At 48.2% G+C, this 23,507-nt stretch overlaps 2 protein-coding genes across 5 annotated transcripts; both read right to left on the minus strand.

Moving 5' to 3' along the window:
- Nucleotides 1–12,384: 12,384 nt before the first annotated feature.
- On the minus strand, nt 12,385–18,296 carry FAM189B (family with sequence similarity 189, member B). 3 transcript variants are annotated; one of them, XM_006861545.1, is made up of 12 exons: nt 17,475–17,699; nt 17,219–17,275; nt 16,883–16,993; nt 16,658–16,777; nt 16,361–16,468; nt 15,601–15,776; nt 15,372–15,471; nt 14,999–15,068; nt 14,190–14,738; nt 13,591–13,659; nt 13,240–13,493; nt 12,979–13,152 (listed from the first exon to the last, which is right to left on the minus strand). In XM_006861545.1, exons 1-12 carry the CDS (start codon nt 17,697–17,699, stop codon nt 12,979–12,981), a joined length of 2,013 nt encoding a protein of 670 aa, XP_006861607.1. The 3 variants fall into 3 exon arrangements, with proteins under 3 accessions (XP_006861608.1, XP_006861607.1, XP_006861609.1); XM_006861546.1 differs by lacking the exon at nt 17,219–17,275 and having other exon boundaries at nt 12,385–13,152; nt 17,475–18,296; XM_006861547.1 differs by lacking the exons at nt 16,658–16,777; nt 16,883–16,993; nt 17,219–17,275.
- Nucleotides 18,297–18,792: 496 nt separating this feature from the next.
- SCAMP3 (secretory carrier membrane protein 3) lies at nt 18,793–23,210 on the minus strand. Of its 2 annotated transcripts, XM_006861548.1 has the most exons (9): nt 22,944–23,210; nt 22,559–22,636; nt 21,963–22,085; nt 21,757–21,877; nt 20,677–20,805; nt 20,254–20,413; nt 20,034–20,135; nt 19,514–19,631; nt 18,793–19,242 (listed from the first exon to the last, which is right to left on the minus strand). In XM_006861548.1, the coding sequence occupies exons 1-9, from the start codon at nt 23,007–23,009 to the stop codon at nt 19,096–19,098; spliced, it is 1,044 nt and encodes a 347-aa protein (XP_006861610.1). In that variant the 5' UTR covers nt 23,010–23,210; the 3' UTR covers nt 18,793–19,095. The 2 variants fall into 2 exon arrangements, with proteins under 2 accessions (XP_006861610.1, XP_006861611.1); XM_006861549.1 differs by lacking the exon at nt 22,559–22,636.
- Nucleotides 23,211–23,507: the final 297 nt, after the last annotated feature.

The raw sequence follows: 23,507 nt of genomic DNA on the forward strand, positions 1-23,507 counted from the left end.
TAGCTCGCATGCCATTAACTCCTTTAAAGAGAACAAAAAAAAAAAATGAAGAAAGCCTAAGACTTATGTGGGACACCATGAAGAGGAACAATTTATGGGTGATTGGAGTTCCAGAACAGGAAGAGATGATAAAAAAGCACAGAGAAAATTCTCTGTTATTTTGAAGAGTTATTGAAGAAAACTTCCTTAACATTATGAAAGTTGAGAAGATAAGCATACAAGAAGCTGAATGAACCCCAAACAAGATAGACCCCAAAAGAAAATCACCAAGACATATTATAATCAAACTTTCCAAAATCAAAATCAGGAAACAACCCTGAGAGCAGCCCAGTAAAAATGAAAAGTTAAGCTCTGGTTTATCAGCAGAAACCATTCAAGCAAGAAGGCAATGGGATGACATATACAAAACTCTTAAAGGAAAAAATTGCCAACCAAGAATCATATTCCCAAAGTTGTCCCTCAAATACAACAGCAAAATTAGGACATTTCCTGATAAACCGAAATTAAAGGAATTTGTAAAGACCAGACCAACTTTACAAAATATGCTAAAGGACGTTCTTTGGACTCAGAATCCAAAACAGCAGACAACAACCTGAGATTAACATACATGACAACACAACCCAAAGCTCAATCCAGATCTAGAAATATTTAAAGTAAAACAAAACTACAGAACTGAAAATAGGAAACCAAAGATATCAATGTATAATGAAGTCAACTACAAAGCAAAAAGAGGGACTAGTGTAGATACAGAACTTCCAAATGGCAAATAAATCTAGTAGATCTCAAGATAAAATAGACTGCCTTAAGCAGGAAAAAAAAATATTAAACTACCGGGTAACCTCAAAGAAGAATAATACACCTGAACATCAAAATAAAAATAGAGGAAAATCAGAAAGATTTAGTAAACACTAACACAGCAGAAATAAACATAAAATGAAATCAGCATAGAAAATTATATGGAACAAAGAATACACCACACACACAAAAACACACAGAAAAATGACAGAAATAAATTCATACCTATTGAAAACTATACTAAACGTAAATGGCTTAAATGCACCAGTCAAGCTTCTCTGCACTAGAAGCAGTTTTCCTGCCACAGCCCCTCATCCCCTGAAAATGAACACCTGTACCAAATTCACCTGGTCAGGAGTACCTCTTAGCTTCTTAGCTGACCATTGTCTGCAGTGGTGCTGAAACAACCCCAGACACTGACAGATGAAAGCTTCAGCAGCTTGACAGCCTCATGTTCTCTGACCTCACTTACCTCCAGTCGAAGCTTCCAAACCAGCACCTTCTCAAGGGACATCAACACAGCAGCCAAGTTCATCCAGTTGGAGTGACTGGCTCTAGAGCTGGGATTGTGTTTGGGAGCCTTATCAAATTACTGTTTGTAGTAACACTATTCATAGAGCCAAGAAGTGATGAATGAATAAATAATATTTAAGTATTTCTATACAATGGAATACTATTCAGCAATTGTTGTTAAGTGTCATCGAGTTGGTTCCGACTCATAACAACATAGGGTTTCCGAGGAGCAATTCATGAGTTTGAACCACCAACCTTGTGGTTCAAACTGACCTTGCAGTCCTGCACTTATCTTACAATGCCACACCAAAAGTCTGAAGAAGGAACAAAATATCAACAAAGACTACAATACACATGAACCTTGAAAACATGATGCTAAGTGAAAAACTCCAGACACAGATGTCCACATGTTGTATGATTCTATTTATATGAAAGTCTAAAAGAGGTACACCTATAGATACAGAAACTAGACTAATGATTACCTGAAGCAGAGGCAGAATAGAAATGAACTGTAAATTAGTATAAGGAATCTTATGGGAGTGATAAAAAATATTCTAAAAGTGAATTATGTTGATGATTGGACAACTCAGTAAATTTACATACCATGATATTGAATACTTTAAAGGAGATATTTTCTTGGAATGTGAATTATTATACCGCAACTAAACTATTTAAAATGTTTTCTTTTATATTTGCAGTTCATTCTTGATTTGAAGGAGCTGCACTACAACAATGACATTCTTTTCCATTGAATATTTTACAAGCTGGAAATGCACTGAAGAGATAGAATACAATAATTCAAAGACATTGTCTTTATTTAAGTTTCTCTCTCCAAAATGATTTCCAAAAGGACTGGACTTTTTCCAAAAACAGTCCTTGTAAAACTTGTCTGCATTGTTGTTTAATAGAGATCTGTTGATTGATATTTGATAGTGGCATACTTTGCACATGACTGCTAATATAAAGATGGGTGGTTGGAACAAACCCAAACATAACTTGGAAGAAGAAGCCTGGCTATCTGCTTCTGTTAAGACTGTTGTTGCAAAATGCCATCGGGTTGGTTCCAATTCATTGTTGTTGTTAAGTGTCATGGAATCAGTTCCAACTCATAGCCACCCTGTATACGGTTTCCAAGAAGCAGCTGGTGAATTTCAACCATCAACCTTGTGGTTCAAACAGACCTTGCAGTCCAGTGCTTCATCCCACAGTGCCACACAGACTCCTTCCAACTCATAGTACCCTGTATAGGGTTTCTGGGAGCAGCTGGTGGGTTTGAACTGCAAACGTGTAGTTAGCAGTCCAGTGCTTATCCTATAGCCTCACATCACATCCTATGAAGCAGTTCTACTCTGTAACACAGGGGTCTCCATGAATAGGAATTGACTCCACAGCACACAACAATAATAACAATATAATATATGTTGTTGAACAGAATATTATTTCAAAGTAGAATGAGGAATAGTTCGTTGTGCAGCCAAATTGTCCTGCACGTTACAGAATGTCTGGTGGTGGTGGTTATGTGCTGTGGAATGGGTTCCGACTCATAGAAACCCTGTACAGGGTTTCCGAGGCTGTAAATCTTTATGGGAGCAGAAAGCTTCATCTTTCTCCCGTGGAACAGCTGGTAGCTTCAAACTACAGACCTTGAGGTTATCAAGGAGCAGCTGGTGAGCCTGAGCCACCAACCTTGTGGCTCAAACGACTTTGCAGTCCAGCGCATTAGCCCACAGCGCCACACCAGTCCTCCTATCAATCCCCTAAATCCTCTGAAGTTTCCTAATCATTGTCTCAACTAAAAAACGCCTGCACACATTTCCACAGTGACCTCTAGGGGGCCACTGAGAACCACTGCCCCTAGGGGATTTACATCAAATAAGTAGGGGTTCCTACAGAGGCCACTAGGGGTGTACTACCCAAAACCAAACCCACTGCCATCGTGTCTCTTCTGAATCATAGCTGTTTCCGAGATTGTAAATCTTTATGGAGCAGAAAGCCTCATCTTTCTCTGGCAGAAGTAGTCAGTAGGTTTGAACTGCTGAAGTTAGCAGTCCACTGCTTAATCTACAGCGCCATCAGGACGACTTGTTTTAAAACAAAGGCATTGCGAATTTCAGGAAGAGTGAGGCTAACATTAGAGTCAAACTGAGAGCCCATGGAGGCAATTTGGGTGGCACAAATGGTTAAGCACCTTACTACTAGCAGAAATGTTGGTGGTTCTGACCCACCCAAAGGTGTCTCAAAAGAAAGTCCTGGCAATCAGCTTCCAAAAAAAATCACAGCTTTGAAAATCCTACGGAGTGCAGTTCTACTCTGCACACATGGGTTTGCCGTGAGTCAGACACTTCTCAAGAGCAACTAAAAACAGGAAGTTATTAATTCAACTACCGATCTGCTGGGAAACCTCTCATCTTCCTAACCTCTCTGTACTTCCCATGTAGAATGGTAATAAGGCTCATCCACTGCCATCATGTTGATTTTGACTCATAGTGGCCCTATAGGACACAGGAGAGATGATCCTTAAGGGTTTCCAAGACTGCAAATCTTTACAGGAGCAGTCTTATTTCTCTCCAGTGGAGCAGCTGGTGGGTTTGAAAAACCAACATGTAACCCATTGATGAGGATCATACGTAAGGCTCGTAGAAGGTAATAGTATCTGTGAAAGTGCTTTGTATACCATGTTGTTGTTAAGTGCCATCGAGTCGGTTCTGACTCAGCAATCCTGTATAGGGTTTCTGAGGAGCAGATAGTTGGTTTGAATTGCAGCCTTGTGGTTCGCAGTCCAGTACTGATTATATAGCACCACACCAGAAGTCCTTGTATACCATAAGGTTCTATATTTTATTGTGTCACTAAGTGTTGTCGAGTCAGTTCTGACTCATAATGACCCTATATAGAGTTTCTGAGGAGCCGCTGATGAGTTTGAACCTCTGACCCTGCAGCTCAAACTGACCTTGCGGGTCCAGTGCTTATTCTACACCAGGATTCCACAGCTCCATGTAAATGGCAGGAATTCTTACTGTTACTGTTCTTTAACCTTTCTCTCTTCCCTCCAAGTACAGTTGAAGGAGTCTACTCTTGCCCAAGACTGTTTCTTCCACCCATGCTCCCTCTGCCCACCTCCATTTCTCTCTTTATCTCTTTGGTGGTGAGTCATGGAGTCAGTTCCAACTCACAGTGACCCTGCATAGGGTTTCCGAGGCCATAAATCTTTACAGGTGCAGAAAGCCTCCTCTTTCTCCTGCGGAACACGGCTGGTAGTTTCCAACTGCTGACCTTGAGGTTAACACCCAACTCACAACCACTACTCTACCAGAGCTCCTTAAAAGCCTACAACTCCCATCTAAATACTAACCAGACCTGACCCTGCGTAGCTTCTGAGATCACATGAGATCGGGCACATTCAGGGTGGCATGACCATAGACCTTATCTCCTTAAGGAGAAGCTCTATGGAAGGATATTTCAGCTTGGGCACTGGAGTGAGTCTACAAGATTTAAATCTTTCCTCCATTACTCACTAGATCTGAGATGTTGGAAGTTAGTTAACTTCTCTGAGTTCCTGTTTCCTCATTTGTAAAATACTTGCCTCATGAGTTATTATGAAGACTTAATTTTAAGAATATTATTATGGCCCAACTTCTTGAACTACAATACTTGATATGGCTCTCATACTTTCTACACTACCCAGGCCGACACTGGCAACCCTCAGCTCCAAAATCACTCAGACACATGGTCATCAATGATCTCTTTATTGTTAAGTCCGATGAATAACGTTCAGCACTTTTTTGATGAGACAAGACCTTTTAACTCTGCTGACACTCAACTCTTTCCTTCCCAAAGCACTCTTTTGCTTCATGACTCCACACTCTACTAGTTTGGATTTCCTTCCGCATCCCAGTTCCTTTATTGCTGGCTTCACCTCCTCTTTCTGTCTGTGGGTGTTACTTAGAGTTTTGTTCTTAGCCTTCTCAGCTCATATTTCATGCTCTTTCCAAAAAAAAAAGAAAAAAAAAGCAATGATTACTTTCTAGTTGCTTTTGGTTCCAAAATCTTTCTCTCTAACCCCTATCTTCCTTCTAGGATTGGTTTGGTATGAGTCAGCCCTTCAGTTGCCTCCTTTGGGCCAGCTCACAGACACCTGAGCATGAGTAACACAGGATCATCATTTCCCCCAGCCCAATTTGATGCTCCTGCATTCTGTCTTTCCCCAGTAATGGGACCTCTTCCTCCCAGAACCTGAGACTCATCCTTGACTCCTCTTCCTCCTACATGCCATCCCCCACAAGTATATCTCTCTACACTCTGGACATGGTTTTTGTTATGGGCTGAACTGTGTCCTACAAAAATATGTGTTATAAATCCTAGCCTCTGATTGGAGTCCTAGTGGTACTGTATGATAAACACTGGACTCCTAATCTCAAGGTTGGCAGTTCAAATCTACCAGCTGCTCCTCAGATACCTTATACAGAGTTGCTATGAGTCGGAACCAACTTGACAGCACTTAACAACAACAATTCCTGTGGTTAAAATTCCATTTGAGATTAGGATATCTTTTAGGCTAATTAGGCAAGATAGTGTAGGGTGTGTTTTGAATCAATCTCTGTTGAGATATAAAAGAGATTAGACAAGCAAAGCACAAGAAGAGATGTGAGAAGAGACGCCAAGTCCCATGATCTCCCAGGAACAGAAACTTGAGACAAGGACCTTCCTCCAAGGACAACAGAGAAAGAAATCCTTTTGTCCCCCTAGGGTTGACACCTTGAACTCTCCTAAACTGAGAAAATAAATTTCTGTTTGTTAAAGCCACCTATTTATGCTATTTCTGTCACAGCAGCACCAGATAACTAAGACAGTTCTCTTGGTCACTAATCTCCACTTTATCCTCAATCCATTCTCCAAGAACTGAATGATCGATCTAAAATACAAATTTGGTAGCCACCACTCTCTTTCCTAAAACCCTTACATGGCCCACTATTGCCTTAAAGTTTTAGGAATTCTGGCATATTTGTCCCACCCTATTTTCTTACCTCTCTGCTTGCACACTAGGCTCCCATCATACTTCCTCTAAATGTACCACATCCTAATTTGCCTCTGCTGTTCCTTTTGCCTTGAACATTTTCTCCCCATGCCTTCTACTTGAAAAATTAGTAACTATTCTTCATCATTAAATACTACTGTCATTAGCATGGTTTCCCTGACATCCCTGACTATACTAGGCACTCCTGGTTTATATTCATTCGTTTATATATTTAAAAAAATAGTAATTGGCCATCTATTAGGTGCCATACACTGTTCTAGATTCTGGAGATACAACAATGAATAAGCTGTTTGAAGTCCCTGAGGGTGGTAGACAAACAAATAAAAACCACACAGATAATTTCAACTGGCAATGAAAAGTAGGAAGAAAAATAAGGAAAGTGCTATAGCAGATGCAAGTGGAGGAAATAGTGGTAAGAAATGTGTTTGGAGAAGGTTTTGGGACAGATATGTAAGGACTTGAAGGTCTGAATTTTGTTCTTACTATTATGGTAAGATTACAGCCTCAGAAACCCTATACAGGGTCGCTATAAGTTGGAACCGACTTGACGGCACTTAACAACAATGTTGTTGTTGTTGTTAAGGGCCATCGAGTCGGTTCCGACCCATAGCAGCCCTGTATAGGGTTTCCAAGGAGCAGCTGGTGAGTTTGAACCTCCAACCTTGCAGTTCAAACGGCTTTGCAGTCTGGTGCATTAACCCACAGCGACACACCACGACTCCAATAGCATGGAGGAAATCCACTGGAGAATTTGATGCAGGGAAATGGCAGGATAAGGCTTATATTTTTAAAAGATACTTTATTGCTTTAGAGATCAGACTTTAGGGAACAGACAAGGCAGGGAAGCCAGCCTCCAATCGCAGACTGCCATGCCGTCCTCATGTTCCTATTCCTTCTGTCTCAGAGTCCTCGCAAAGGTTCTCCCATCAGCCTGTACCACCCTCCCCTCCTCCTCAGCTAAGCCTGTTGCTGTTAAGTGCTGTCCAGTTGGTTCCAACTCATAGTGACCCTGCATAGTGTTTCCAAGGAGCAGCTGGTGGGTTTGAACTGCTGACCTTGTGGTTCCCAGTCCAGTGTTGATCCTACAGTATCACACCAGGAATCTATGTTGTTGTATTTCTGGTATGTTAAGTGCCATCGAGTGGATTTTGACTGTATAGGGTTTTCAAGGAGCAACTAGTGAGTTTGAACTGCTGACCTTGGGATTCACAATCCAGTGCTGACCCTACAGTGCCACACTAGGAGTCCAAAAAGCTTAGACAATTAATTACAACTGTGGTAAGTGCTATAAAGATGTGGGGAAGGGGGTAGAATTTCTTGGAGAAATGACATCTGAACTGAACTTCTGGTCCATTTATTGTTGTTGAGTGCTGTCAAGTCGGTTCCAACCCATAGTGACCCTGTATAAGGGTTTCCGAGGAGCAGTTGGTGAGCTTGAACTGTCAACCTTGCAGTTCAAATGGCTTTGCAATCTGGCGCATTAACTCACAGCGCCACACCAGGACTCCATAGTTAAACAGCTCCCAGGTAAAATAGGACACTGTAGTGAAAATTATAAATGTAACTAAACGAAATGTCTATTTGTTTAGCAGAGCTCAGTGCAGATGTCATTTCTCCAAGAAATTCTTGCACTCTTCACGTACACCTCCACATAACCCTGTAAATCACTCTCACAGCCCTCACATCTTTATAGCTCTCACCACACTTGTAATAAGGAGCTCTGGTAGCGTATTAGTTACAAATCGGCTGCGAACCTTAAGATCAGCAGTTCGAAACTACCAGATGTTTTGCGGGAGAAAGATGAGGCTTTCTGCTCCCGTCAAGATTTATAGCCTCGGAAACCCTGTACAGGGTCGCTATGGGTCGGAATCGACTCGACGGCGCTTAACAACACTTGTAATGGAGTCCTGGTGTGGCGCTGTGGGTTGATGCTCTGGACTGCAAGGTCGGCAGTTCAAGAAACTCTATATAGGGACTGACTAGACGCCACTTATCAATAGTAGTAATTGTCTGAGCCTTGGTTAAGGCTAGGCTGCTAAGCAAAAAGGCCTGTGGTTCCAACGCATCAGCAGCTCACAGCAGCAGCAGTAGCAGCAGCAGTTCTACGGGAGAAAAATGTTGCAGTCTGCTTCCCTAAGTGTTGTTAAGTAGCGACTAGTCAGACTAGTCAGTTTCAACTCATAGGGACCCAAGCGGTTGGTGAGCTTGAACTGGTGACCTTGTGGTTCAAACCAACCTTGCAATCCAGTGATTATCTCACAGTGCTACACCAGCTACACCAGGACTCCTATGTAGTAGTTGTACTCTGTCCTATTCACTGTAATGTTAAGTGCTTTAGAGTCCGTTCGGACTCATAACGAGGGTTTCCGATAGCGGCTGGTGAGTTTGAACTGCCAATCTTGCGGTTCAAATTGATCTTGAGGTCGAGTGCTTATGCTTTGGTGCTACACCAGTACTCCATTCACGGCAATCGTGCTGGGGAATTCAAAGGTTTAATGTCAGTTACAGCACCCAGTTCACAAAAGATTGCTCTTTCATTTGCCTGCTTATCTGTCCATGAGTAAGCCCGGTAGGGCAAGCACTCCCGTCTGTCCTAACACCCCATTATATCCCAGAACGTAGCAGAACGCCTGGCATTGGTACTACAATCACGGAACTTTTGTTGAAGGATTAAAAACAGCGTAAATTATGTAGACTTCTCACTCCACCCCTAAAAAGCAAGTGGATACCAGGGCTTGAAGATTTCCTACTCTCTTCTTTGGTAAACTGCTACCACCCCTACAATCAATAATAGCAAGGAAGATGAAAAGATCACGTACAAACGCAAGAGGAAATTTAAATGGTGCAACACCCAATTACGCCCAACAGCAGCCCCAACCGGAAACAGAGGGAATTCCCAGGGCAGCCAGCAAACAGGGCGGGCGGAACAGGGAAGGAGGCTCCGGGAAGTTCGCCGGGATCCGGGTAACAAATCCACAACACAGAGCCGTAAAATGCTCAGTCTTGGACTTCTGTTCTCCCAGAGGGAACAGACCGCTCTTGCTGAGCCAAGATAGAGCGCTAACGTGTTCTGGGAGCCTACTTAGAAGCAGCTGGCACGAGAAGCAAGAACCACGCATGCGCCTCAGCATTCGCCCGTCAACACAACCATAATGGGTGCGAGGAGAATGCGTTCCCTCAAGGAATCCAGCCGATATGGAGCTGAGCAGGGTTCTTGAGCCTCCTCCTCAGGGAGCCTCAGGGTGGGAACATTCAGTGCTCAGAAATTGCCCCAGTGGGAACCCCATTTGCCTCTCCCTCCTACCTCATTTTGTTGTCCTGACCTCGTCTCACCCTTCTCTGAGCCAGGGGCTAAAATGTTATGATGTGAATTATTTAAGAAGCTTACAGCCTGACGCCATCACTGAACAGGGCCCCTCCCTTCTCCCTTTCCTCCTTCTGAGGCACCATGCTGTCACCACAATCATGGGATCACAAAACGGCTTGCAAAATCCCTCATTATCACTTTAGTAGGCAGTCCTGGTGTGGCGCTGTGGGATACACTACAGCACAAGGTCAGCTTGAACCACAAGGTCGGCGATTCAAACTCACCAGCATCTCTTTGGAAACCCTATACAGGGTCGCTATGAGCCAGAACCAACTGTATGGCATTTACAACAAACACTTTAGTAACTGAGTGTTTATCGAGGACCTAGTTGCGTAGTGGTTACAAATCAAGGTCGGCAGTTCGAAACTACCAGCCGTTCCACAGATGAAAGCTGAGGCTTTCTGCTCCTGTAAAGATTTACAGCCTCGGAAACCCTATACAGGCTTGCTGAGTCGGAACGGCCTCCACGGCACATAACAACAAGAACAGTTTACTACCCATGTACTAGATCCTGGTGCAAGGAGCCCTGGTGGCACAATGGTGAAGTACTTACTCGGTTGCTAGCTATCTGCACTCATAAAGATTGTTGTTGTTGTAATGTGCCGTGGAGTCGGTTCCGACTCATAGCGACACTGTACAGGGTTTCGGAGGCTGTAAATCTTTACGGGAGCAGAAAGCCTCATCTTTCTCCCGCAGAACAGCTGGTAGTTTCAAACTGTTGATCCTGAGGTTCACAGTCCAATTCGTAACCACTATGCTACCAGAGCTGATTACAACCTAGAAAACCCTATGGGGTTGCTGTACTCTGGCACATGGAATCACTATGATTAAGAATCTACTCCATGGCACCTACATCATCAACAAATCCAATACAATTAACAAGCCCCTACTTTCCAGAGCTTCTATTCTGTGTTTTTGTTAAGTGCCATTTAGAGTCAGTTCCGATTCATTGTGACCCAGTATAGGTTTTCTGAGGAGCAGCTGGCAAATTGTAGTTCAAACCGACTTTGCAGTCCAGTGCTTATCCTGCAGCACCACACCAGGACTCCAATGGGATGACACAAATAAACAAGCAAGATAGTTTTAAATAGTAACACGTGTTCTGAACAAAATATGGCAGTGAGATAAAATGACTGGAGTTTCTCAATGAAGAAGTGAGTGTGACGCAAGGACCTGAATAAAATAACTACAGAGAAGTGAGTAGAGAAAAGAGCAGGTGTAAGGCCAGTTTGGCTGGAGCAGAGTGAGTTACTCAGGCTGCACCTGACTCTACAAAGGAGTTTGGAGATTATGCTAAACACAATGGAAAACCATTATATTTAGGCTGAAATGTGAGGTGGCATATACATTACTCTGCTAGTTGGAGAATAGATTGTTGGTAAGAGCAGAAATAAAAGATCAATTCAGAGACTGGAAAGAGAGGATGGTGGTGATACATGGGAGAATTCAGGATATACTGCTAATGGAGTAGATGTATTAGATGAAGGAGAAAAATCAGTGATTCATAAGATTTTGGCTTGGTGTTATTGTTGTCAAGTGCTATCAAGTCAATTCTGACTCATCGTGACCCTGTACAGGGTTTCTGAGGAGCAGCTGATGGGTTTGAACCACCAACCTTGTGGTTTGCAGTCCAGTGCTTATCCTACAGCGCCACACCAGGAGTCCAAGATTTTGGATTTGCAACTGAGCATATGGTAATGTCATTTATTGAGATAGGAACACTGGAAGGACAGGTACAAGGGTTGGGCATCAGGAGGACAGTTGTGGTCATGTTGAGTCTCAGCATCCATGAGCCAACCAGGCAGAGATATTGACTTGGAGACTGGAGCTCATAGAGAGGTCAAGGTCTATTAACCCATGCTGTTGTTATTAAGTGCTGTCAAGTCAGTACTGACTCATAGTAAGTTTGCATAGGGTTTCCGAGGAGCAGCTGGTGGGTTTGAACTGCCAACCTTGTGGTTCAAACTGACCTTACAGCTCAGTGCATTAACCTGCAGCGCCACACCAGGACTCCAATAAAGCCATTGGTGGTAGCTGTATGCCACCGAGTTGGTTCTGACTCATAGCAACCCTGTATAGGGTTTCCGAGGAGCAGCTGGTGAGTTTGAACTGCCAACCTTATGGTTCAAACTGACCTTACAGTCCAGTGCATTAACCTGCAGCACCACACCAGGATAGTACTTAAAGTCATGAATCTTAGTAAGCCATTGCAAAAGGCAAAGAAGAGGGCTGAGGAGAGAACCTGCAGTCCTCCAGTGTTAAGCAGTCCAGCAGAGATGTCAGATTTGGTGAAGAAAGACAAGAGAGTGAAGGGGGAGGAAAATGAGGAGAGTGTGATACCTTTAAAGCCAAAAAATGAAAAAAATTGAGAAAAATTCTAATCAACTGGGTTAAATGTTGTCTAGAGATCAAGTGAGATGCACATTGTATGATACCATTATTGATCAATGAAAACAAGGGCAGTGGCTGGAGAGAGAGGTGGGGAAGGAGCCTGATGTTCATGGGAGGTGAGAGGTTGGATAAGCAAGAAGTAGAGGGAAAGAAGAGAGAAGACATTTTACTATGAAAAGGAGCAGAAATACAGGGTGGTAGCTAAAAACAAACACAGAGGTCTTGAGAGAATTTTCTTAAATATGAGAGAGATCCTAGAGCAAATGTCACTAGTGATAAAGAATGATCCAAGAGAGAGGCGGAAAATTGAAATTTATTGAAGGCTTACTTAGTTGTGTTAAGAGCTTTACAAACAATCATCCTCACAATGTTTTATGGATCAGGCGATTGAGGTTAAATAATTTGCCCAAGGTCATGCAGCTCGAGGTGGCAGAGCTGGGAGGCCAACCAGGTGATCCTGACTTTTCATGCCTCACCACCCCATTGCAAAGGCACACCGTCCCCTATGTCTAGACACCCAGGACATGTCTTTTTCCTGGCCACAGTGCCTCAGGTGAATCAGAAAGCCTCTTATGCCCAGGGCACAGAAGTTGATTAGTTTTCTTTCTCCAATGATAATAAGCAGGGGTGCCTCCCTATACCCCAGCTTGAATACCCATGCTGCACAGGGGACAAAAGCCCTCTGCTAGAAGGAACAGAGGCAAGCAGCAGGAGCCCCCCCAGAGGTAGGAGGAAAGGGGCACTTTTGGGGGTGTTCAGCGGGTTTCTTTTTGTGCCAGCTAGTACTAGAGGGTCCTGGAGGCTACTGGTCCCAACCAGCTGGTGCCTGTGACCCCAGCAATCATCTGGATCTGTTCAGTATGGCAAGGAGCTTAGGTCAGAGCCCAGTCTCACGACTGCCCCCATTGAGGCTGAGACTGTGGGGACGGGTACCATGCTCCAGCCGCCGGGCAGACAGGAGGCGTCGCAGGGAGGAGCCAGAGCTTAGATCACCGCAGCTTCGAAGGTGGAGGCTCTCTCGGCCTGGCCGGCCCCATGGAGTTCGGGGTACCTAGATGGGGACATAGTGGAGGGGATCCACATGGTTCTACCAAAAGTTCTAGGCTTTCCCTACAATATTGTTTCCCCTAACTCCTACCTGCTTATGCCTATGGGTTCCATTCCCACTGGGATCTGGGGCCTTTCTGGACATCTGGAGGAAACGAGTGACCAGGCCCCGGCCTGGCCAGCTGCCCTTCAGGTCCCCCAGAGAGTGGGCAGGTGCAGGGCCCGATGGCAAGGGGACCTTCCGGAAGGTGGGCACAGGGCGACGTTTCTCTGCTGAGCGGGCACGCAGCAACTTGGGGGAAGGGCATCGGGCTAGGCGGAAGAGGCAGGCTTCAGAGCAAAGCCCTGTGGAGAGGAACCACATGAGTGGGTGGAATGGGGGAATAAAGAGTCAGGCAGCACCCCACATCTCCTATCCTGCAGTACCAGCCATATGTCTGACCTGTATCTGCAGAGGAAACGGAAGCAGCTTCTTCCTCAAGCACTTTGGTATATAGGTCCCTGAAGTCAGCTAAAGAGAGACAGAGAATGAGAGGGACTGAGGGAGGTGCCTCTGTGGATTTGCCTGCCCGCCACCCTCTGTGAGAACTCAAGACCAGAGGAGCTTCTACACCCTCTCCATTCTGCCTATGTCAGCCAGCAACTAAATGGTACAACCCACAAAGACAGGGAAGAAGTTGATAGCATTCACTGCTGGATCTTCTCCAGGGCCTGGCAGGCAAAGGTGATCAGGTGCATTTTCTATGCCAGGACTGAGTATTTGTACTTGCTTTAGCTCTTTTCTAGGTTATTCAATAGGACTTTGAGTGTACTTGTCTTACAGATGAGAAACTTAGGCTAAAAACAAGGCCTCCTTTTTAGCTACTCAGCTATGAATATGCACCCTAAGGAGGGAGTGCTCAAGAGTATCTGCTGTGAGAATGAATTCACCTCTCCTTCCTCCTTAGAAACCCCACAATGTCCCAAACTCTAGTGATTACCACCAATCCTCTAACTCCCAGTGTCTATTCTCTCAGGCACCCTGGAGGAGAGGGGGCTCACCGGTGTCGCTGGAGGTGGTGATGCCCGGGTCGCTGTGGGACCGAGGCAGCAGCAGTGGTGGTAGGGAAACCGGATGAGGTGGCCGGTGCCCCGGTGGGGTGAGGGATCCTGAGCTATCGCTGAAGCGTCGAGTGGGGGCTCGGGTGGGAATAGTCGCTGCCTGCCGGCTGCCTCCCCGGGGGACCCGCCGCCTCAGCTCAGGGAAGCAAGGTCCTACCCAGGGTGGCCAGCCCTCCAGCCGGTGACAGCTGCGAGCAGCCGTGGGGGCACCTATTGGGGGCGGGGGAGCTTCCGGGGCAGAGCAGGAATAGGAGCGGGCAGCCCGAGGGGGCCGCCGTGGAAGGGGGCTGTCTTCAAAGGGGCCCCGCAGGCCACAATCCAGGCTGAGGCAGTAGCCGGCACGGCTGCGCTGGATGGAGCGGAAGAGCACGTAGTCAACAGAGCGTACAGAACCCTGCAACTCCAGTAGGCACGAGTCCTCTGATGGGCTGGAGCCCCCAGGGAGGTCACCGATGGCTGACAGCACCAGAGACCCGCTGTCCATGGACACTGTGAGTGGCAGGAGGCACTGGCTAACACCAGCTGGTCAAGCCCAGGCAGTTTCTCTTCTCCTAGGCCCAGCCTCTCCCTGGCCTTTCTGCCTCTAGCTTTATCACAGAGGAGATAGATAAATCTAGGGTGCTAAGAAATCAGTCTAGGCCCTCACTGTCCCTAAGTCACCAACACAGTCCGTCTCCCCCTCCCCTTATCCGTACCCAGCCCCACCCTCCCTGGCGAGCCCTTGTCTCGCCTTCCTGATGCCTGCTCACCATCTACAATGGAAGCCACTCTTTCACAGATGCAGGAGCCATCGTGAAGCTGAGGATCAAAGAGAGTGGCCTGCAGAAGATACAGGGTCAGGAGGCCAGCCCTATACAATGTCACAGCCACCCCCATGTGCTGGACATTGCTCTGGAGATGATCAAGTTTTATCACATTGTGCAAGTCACTTTACTTATTTGAGTCTGTTTCCACACCTCCAATAGAAATTATAGTTCCTACAACCCTGACCTCCTCACCAGACGCTAAGGAAGACGATCAGAGATGGCAGTGCTAGTGTAACAAAGATCACAAGAACTATTATCTAGTCCACTTGCTGCAGCCCACTAGGCTTTCAAGGCTCCACCCGACTTCCCATCTTACCTGGCTGTCTCCTCGTAGCCCCATGACAGCCTCATAAGAAGGGGGGCAATCAGTAGGATACAAGGGCACAGGGCTGTCCATGGAGCCATTGTAGGTGATGCTGGCAGAATGAGGGAGATGTGAAAGCCTGGAAAACCACTCTTACTCCACCAAAATCCCTCCCCACTAGTCTAAACCCCAGCTAGAGCCTCCTCCCTTGCTTTCCCCAGCAGGACCGGCCAGGCCTCACCTCTGTGCATCTGTTTCGGAGCTGCAGGTATACTCTGGGGGATAGTAGGGCGGTGGGGGCACAGGTGGTACAAATTCCTCCAAGTCCAGCAGGGTGTGTAGAAGAGGGGCTGGGGGTGAAGACGCACAGCCCAAAGACCCCAGGGGGCCTGAGACTGAGCGCTCAGGGGCCAGTTGCTGGGGGGGTAAGCAGGTCAGCAAACTTGATTTCTAGGAATATAGCTCCCCTTTAAATCCCCAAATTCCTCTCTTACCTTTATTTTCTTGGACTTGTCCTTCCAAAAAGCCCCTCCCACTATGGCCTTTCACTCACTAACAACCAGGTCTACCTCTAACCCCACCTCCACCCAAGACTTCTAGTTCTGGCCCCACCCACTCAGAAACTCCTCTTCCATGTGGCCCTTCCCCATCTAGCATCCCCACCAGTTTTGATTATCTCCCTCAGTACATCCATCCTTTCTCCCTCTCCCGCCTACTCAGGACTTTTTGCTCTGCCCCATCCAGAAGTTCTTCCTTCTAATCCTACTCTATTAAGCCGTGCCTCCTGGCCTCACCCTGATACCACATACTTCACCCACTTCCTGTCATCCCCTTCCTCTCTAACCCCTGCACTCCCTAAACACCCCTCCAATAGATGTGCCTCCAATACATATCCCTAACCCTGACCTCAGCTACCAGCTCTGTCAGGCCCAGGCCCAGCATCCCTGCCCAGCACCCCCCTCACCATACCTCCCTGACCCTGACTTTGGGTCCACCCTCACCGTGTGCACGAGGTCCAGAGAGAAGATTTGGATACAGCAGACGATAGCAGACAGGGTACAAATTATGGTGGCACAGACGGTGAGCCCGCAGACACTGAAGAGCAGGTTCTGGAGAAGGGAAGAGAAAAGAGTAGAGTGAGAAGGACCTGGGGAAAGGTCAAGCCTACAGGTTTGGAGTCTGTGAGGAGCCTGGGGGGTGGGGGGACAGAGTTAATGGCTGTGACTAGGGAAGCAAGGATGGAAATTAGAAGGAGGGTGAGGGAGGAAGAAAAGATGGAGGTGGGGGTGCATGCTCACCTTGAGGGCCCCTCGGGCTTCATCACAGGTAGAGTTAGGGGCAACTTTCAGTTCCTCCCCGGACTCTGGACAGGGCCGGTGAAGAGGAAAAGAGGGGCAGCACACACAGACCTTTCCTTCCTGAGTGGGAGTGGCAAGTAGCGGCAACCAGTGTCAGGACAAACGCAGGTGTCTAGCACACCTCCACCACCCCATTCTTTTGGGCTCTCCCTCCTCAAATCTTACCATGGAACAGTCTTGGAAGTCTCGGGCCAGCTGAGCATTCTTACAAGATAGAACAGAGCCAGCCATGCTAAGCATGACACAGAGCACCGAAAGCAAAGAGAAGAAGGAGATCTGGGGAAACAGGGTGCATGCAGTCTCAGGTCTGGAACCCACACAGGTGCCAGGTTTTGCATCCCAAGAGCCCTTGTACCATGAATGAAGCCACCCTCCTTCACAGACACTTTGTGCCTGGATGGCATGAACTGGAGAGCCAATTCCCTCCTTTAGGGCATTAATGGACAGCCCCTCAGGTATTGGGCATCTGCCACACAGTGGGTACTAGACCCTAGCACCTACCACTAGAGTAAATGGCCGCTTCCAAGACACGATGCCAACCACTCCGGAGAACGCCAGCTGGGAATAGAGTATGTATAGGCTCAGTCTGGCAGGAGAGGCAACAGAGTGAGCCCCTCACCACACAGGGTACACCCAGCCCTATACGGAAGGAAAAAACCAGAAGAGGGAAGAGAGCCCAGGATGTGGACTTGCAGCTGGTGTGAAGGGGTGAGGCTAGAAGAGCATCCCCCACCCAACAGCTAAGCACCCAACTCACCGAGAACCCAGCCCAAGATGGGCAGGACCTCTTGATGCTCTCGGTGGTGGTGACGGAGGAGGCCACCATGCTGAAGGTGACCACCAGGATGCCCAGGAGTACCTGGGCCAGTCCCAGCGTGAGCAGAGCCTGCAGCCAGGGACGGTGGAGGCGGAGGTGGGTAAGGCCCCGGGTGCTGGGCCGGCTGGTCAGAGAGCGGCTTGAGTCACTAGGCGAGGGCATCATGCCTGCCGCCCCGTTGCTTACACCTCTCTCGGCCCGCCCTGGCGCTTGGGAGCATCTCAGAGGCGCCCAAGGCCCCGTCCTTTCTCTTCTCCACCCTCCTCGCTCTAGAGCCCACCCCCTGGCTGGGTCCCCTGGGACGTGGCCCTGGGACGCCAGCTGAGGGGGACCCCAAGGGAGGGGTGTCACGGAGGGGCCGCAGGGTGCACCCTCCCCACCACTGGCACCAGGCGGGCACCGTGCCCGGGGTGGTGGTGAGGACACGGGGGCGCCGGCTCATCGCATCTCCCTAGGGAGGTGGGGCGCCGAGAATGGACGGCCTGAGAGTGCAGGGAGGACGGCGGTCCAGAGCGGGGTAAGGGTGGGGAAGATAAAGATGGGAAGAAATCTAGAGAAGAGGGGAGGGATCAGCGCGCGGTGACTCTAGAGGTGCGGCTCGTGTGCCCTCCAGGTGTCTAGTGAGATCCGGGCCCGCCTGGTGGGGAGAGGCCGCGGCACCGCTGTCTCTTGGGTCGCCTGCCCGGCTCCCCTCCCCACCCAGCTCCGCTACCCCAGCTCAAGCTGCAGCAGGTCCTGGACTGGTGACTGGGTGGGGGATGGAGGAGGAGGGGCATGATGTCGAGGGCCGGTGAGGTGCACCCTGGGAGTTGTAGTCCAAGCTGGAGATACCGTGGAAGAGGGCCGTCAGGAGGTACGGGCGGGGCTAGCCGGCCAAGTCAGCCAGCCTGGTGAGCGTTCCCTCAATTCTTGCCTCTCCCCCAACCAAGGACAGAGTTATCAACCATCATCTCTGCAAGCACTTGAGCCCCACCCAGCCCATGGCATTATCAGCCGAGGATGTTGCTCTTCCCCAGGTCATTAATGCAGAAGGGAGGGGGAGCAGGGCTCCCTGGTGGCTTGCCATTTGCAAACCTATCCCCGGGCCGCCCTGCCGCTGCCTGTGCCAGCCATCCTGGATGTGCCTTCCAGTCTGCCTAGTCTCTCAAGTCCAGGTCTGACTTCCATTAGGAGTCCATATTCGCTTCCACTCCAGTCCCCTACACGTTTTTTCTTTCAAAAGGTCAATTCCCAATAAAATCATGAAACAGGGCTTGAATTCCAGTTCCACTTTCTTTTTATTTAAATAACCGAAGCAATAGCCTTGGCACAACAGAGGGAAGCTGAGATTGGGGTGGTGTGAGAGGTGGCAGCAATGTGGCCTGATGGGAGGGGGGCAAGCAATGTGACAGGGTCACAGTGGGCTCCTTGCTCCCGTGAACCAGACTCAGCAGTCATGGCCATGGCACTGGGGCCCTGGAAAGGTGACATCCAGTAGTGATGCCTCGCCAGGTCACAGAGAACCCAGGAATGGGGGCTGTTAGCTCCCTGAAAATGGCAGGGCCAGGGACCCCGGCAGGGGTCATGGAGCCCGGAAGGCATTTTCAGCAGCCCCAGCTGCTGCATTGGCAGCTGCAGTTCGAACCGCAGGGTTGGAGAAGACACCAGCAGCAAATTCTTGCTGGGCCTTCTGAAAGCTGGCACCTGTGCGGCGGTACAGGGAGTGGATCTGCAAGCAAAGGACAGAGTTGTTATAGCAGGTCCCAGCCCCTAACATTCAACCCCAACCTAAGAACGTCAGCACCACTCACCAGCCTGCTCTAGCTTTTCCTTCTTGGCTCTTCTTCCCGCACACACACACAACACACAGGGAAACAAACCCACTAGAAGTCCATTAGCTGAAAACTCACCCATCAACCTGGTTCTCCCCAGTTTCATGAGGCCCTCAGGGACTCATGCTCTCACCCTCCAGTCTCCCCCTTCAACCCAGCCCCCCTCACCCGCTTTAGCATCACAATTCCCAACACAGCAATGCCAGTGAAGAGCAAGGCAACCAGGAGCATGAGCACAGCTACAGCCGTGCTGGTTTCCAGCACCACCAGAGCGGAGATCCAGCCACTGTAAGGAGGAGAAAGCATGTGGTAGTCAAGAGGGGCTGCTCCAAGCTGGGTCTCTGTCCTTCCAGCTTCTCCACTAGTTACTTTCGCAAACATGCCTGATTCCCATCCACTCCATCAGAGATAGAAACAGAAGACAAAACTAAGTCTTTCTGTCAGTCTGGCAGCAATCCTCACAACACAATCCCAACCACATCCCGCTGTCTTCATAGTTTGACCCCAGCTTACAGGCCATTAGCTGTCCACACTCTTCCAGGCTTCTTCATAGATCCACATAGATCCTTGTTTGTTCAGGACTCCCCCACCCCTCCTGCCAACCGTGGTTACTCCTACCCCAGTATCCAGTGCAAGCTTAGTCTAAAGCAGTGGGAGGAGGGAGGAGGGAGATGGTAGCCTCACAGACCTGAACCCCCATCCTGGAATGCCAATGGCCTCAAGCACAAAGAGTATATCCTGGACGAAGAAAATGAAGAAGAAAACGAAGAAATTGAATGAACTGTCACTCCTGCAAGGACAAAGAAAAATTGAGGAGGGTGGGAGAAGAATCAAAGATGAAGAGTAGATGCAAAGCCCATCCCAGGTTCCCAGTTCCCTGCCCTACCTCCCCCCCCACCTTCAATTACCGGAAAGCTTTGTACATGGGGCGGTACCAGCAGACGAAGGAGCAAGGAGTAAAAAGGAGGATCCACAGGATGGAAAGTCCAAAGCCTGAGCCATTCCTAGTGTCCACACAGAAGCTGGCTAAACAGGCGAGGAAGTTCAGGAGAAGAGCCAAGGTGCTGCCTAAGGGGTAGAAGGACAGGATGATGGGGCCTTCTGGACTACAATGAGGGCTCCTTCCCATATACACCTAGCCAACCCTCACTAGTGGTGACAAAGCAGGGAAAGGACGGAAGCTCTGCCTTCATGGCATCTTCAAGCTAACAGGGGTGACAGAACAAGCATATCTCAATCACGGGGATTGCTGGTGTAAAGAGATTTAATGGACTCAGAATATGTTTATGCATGTGACAAGGCAAGAGTTCACGAGCATTCCTACTACTTACACATCCACAGGTAGTACATGGTGGTTACTGTCTTCTGAAATTCTTGGGGAATCTCCATGGAGATGTCCTGGAAAAAGCAGGGCTGGACTGGGCAAAAAGACGGTAGTGGGGGCCAATTGTTCTGTCGAGCTGTAAGGCACAAAGAGAATAGGACCCCAGAAGTCAGTGGAGACTAACAAGAGCTTATTACTCCTGGCCTTCATCCCATGTCCTCTAATTCAGGGTCTAAGAAGACAAAGGTGTGTGTGCATGTATGTGGCAAAAATAATAGTCAAGTTGTTGTTATTAAGTGCTATCAATTCAGTTCAGACTCAGAACAACCCTGTCATTTCCAAGTAGCAGCTGGTGGGTTTGAACTGCTGACCTTGTGGTTTGAAGTCAAGTGCTTATCCTATATTTCCACACCAGGAGTAAATATTTATTATTATTTACAACACTGTGCTAAAGAGCCATGTGGCGCAGTGGTTAAGTGCACAGCTGACAACTGTAATGTCAGTCATTCAAACCCACCAGCTACTCCCTAAAGAAAAAGATGTAGCAATCTATTTCTATAAAGATTGTTGTTAAGTGTCATTAAGTCAGTTCCAATTTGTTGTTGTTGTTAAATGCTGTCAAGTCCGTTCTGACCCATAGAGACCCTGTATAGGGTTTCCAAGGAGCTGCTATTGGGTTTGAACCACCGACCTTGAGGTCAGCAGTCCAGTGCTTATCTAAAAATTACAGCTGTGGAAACCCCATGGGACAATTCTACTTTGGAAGTGACTCAATGGCAAAGAGTTTTGTTTTAAAAGCATGGTGTTAAGCATTTTGCATATATGACAGTGTTTAACTCTCACAACAATCTGGTCAAACAAGTACAAGCATTACTCTAATTTTATAAATAAGCAAACTGAGGCACCCAGAAATACAATAACTTGCCTAGAATGTCATGGTTAGTAAAGGATAGAACCAAAATTCTAAGTCAGCAGTCTGGCTCCAGAGTCCATACTTTTATGTTTTTGTTTAGCTTCTTACAGACAGACAATCAGACGCCTTCCTGCTCCCTTCACTGGACCCCCTGCCCATCAAGGGTCCACCTACTAGCTGTGCCCCCCAGGGCAGCATGCTGCAGCTCCCGTTCCCTCCGGTCCAACTCCTCTGCCTTCCGGTTGAGCTCCTCCTGCTTCTTTAGCAGCTCAGCTGTGGCTGCTGCAGCTGAGGCCTGCCCAGTATAAGCAGAGAAAGACATGAGTCCTGGGTGTTAGGAATGGCCACTTCCCCCAACCCCATCCATGCATCCCCTATACCTGAGTGCTATAGGAGCCATAGTTCTTGGGTTCTGTGGGACTGAGCTTCCTCGAGGGCTGTAAGGAGGGAGCTGAGGGTGGAGGCAACGGTGCAGGGGCAGGAGGCTCATAAACTGGTGACTGCTGGATTTGGGAAAAAAACTTAGGAATCAGCCTCCCCTAGCTGTTAGAAAGTTTGTTCTTGTGTTGATGTCAGAGAACTCATTGATGACCAGCATCAGTCCACATCATCCCCCTTGACATCCAATTCCTTAGCAAGAATTCAAAGCCTTCATCTACCCACCTACGCTTAATCTCTTAAAATCTTCACCATCTTCTATTTTAATGGGACAAACAGGTCTAGACCTCCTCCCTCCTTGGCTTCTAACAGCACCCCTAACCAGAGTCAGTTTTCTCTTCAGTGCCTTCCCAAAAGCCTTGGGTTAGACCCTACCAGAATCCCAAGACTGCTTCAAACGGGATGCCTAGTTAATTAAACAAGCCATGGCGTAGACGAGCTAAGATCACGATGGTGCTTCCTTCCTCTGCAGGCAATACGCCCGATGCTTAGCCAGGGACAGGACTTCCTGGCTTTCATGTGCTCTCCAGAAACTCACCTCCCGAGTCTCAAAAGGGTTGTAGACGTCGAGTGTGGCATATTGCGGGCTGGGTCGGTGCTGGATCACAGCTGGGTCCTGAGGGCAGAGACCTGGGGCTCAGCTGGCACTTGGTGCCTACTGGAGGAATTCCCAGGATCGCTCCTAAATTGTTGTGACTCCCAGGACTGCGCTCTATGGTCACACTGCTTCAACCCACAGTGCCGGTACACCTTGTTAAGGGCAGGGCCCGCCCCTAAGGTATTCACTGGTCTGGAGTCACCCTCACCCCCATGTAGCGGCACTTCATTGGATCAAATGTCATGATTGAAAATATAAATTAGCCTAACCCTATAGAACTGCGAAAAGTTAACCCAACTGCCCTGAGAAGGTCGGAGAAATTCACCTGAAAGGGGTTATCAAGCTCTCTGGGCTCGGCGAACGGGTTCCCGCCGTCTCTTTCCTGAGCCATGTTTGCAATCGCGGCCCTGGCCGCCCCCAGCTCTCCACGCCCCTGCCGCGACAGTGGCTGGACGAGCTCGCTTCGCTCCTCTCGGTCCGCCCCGCTTCTCTATGGCCGGATTGGTCGCCCCGACCGGAAAGATCACAAGGACCTCCGCAGCAGCACCACGCTGCGCTTGCGTCTGGGTTAAAAGGAAATACGGAAGTGCCCTAGATGACTCTTCTAACCGGGTCTCAAGACCAAACACCGCCCCTTTCCCACGTGACCTCTAATTTAAGAACTACATCTCCCATCAGTCTTTCCGCATCAGAACCCTGGTCTTGCCGAGTATCTCGAGGTGTACGACGGGATAACTCTTAAGGGTCGCGGTGGCTTTTCAGAAGCCTGTGAAAGCTTTCCACCTAGGTTTTGGGCGCTCATCTGCGGTCCACCCTGGCTAGCTGTGTGCCATGAACTCGATTCTGACTCAAAACGACCCTGTATAGGGTTTCGGAGGCTATCAATCTT

The sequence above is a fragment of the Chrysochloris asiatica genome, unplaced genomic scaffold, assembly GCF_000296735.1.
Source record: "Chrysochloris asiatica unplaced genomic scaffold, ChrAsi1.0 scaffold00042, whole genome shotgun sequence".
In the NCBI taxonomy this organism is placed as follows: Eukaryota; Metazoa; Chordata; class Mammalia; order Afrosoricida; family Chrysochloridae; genus Chrysochloris; species Chrysochloris asiatica.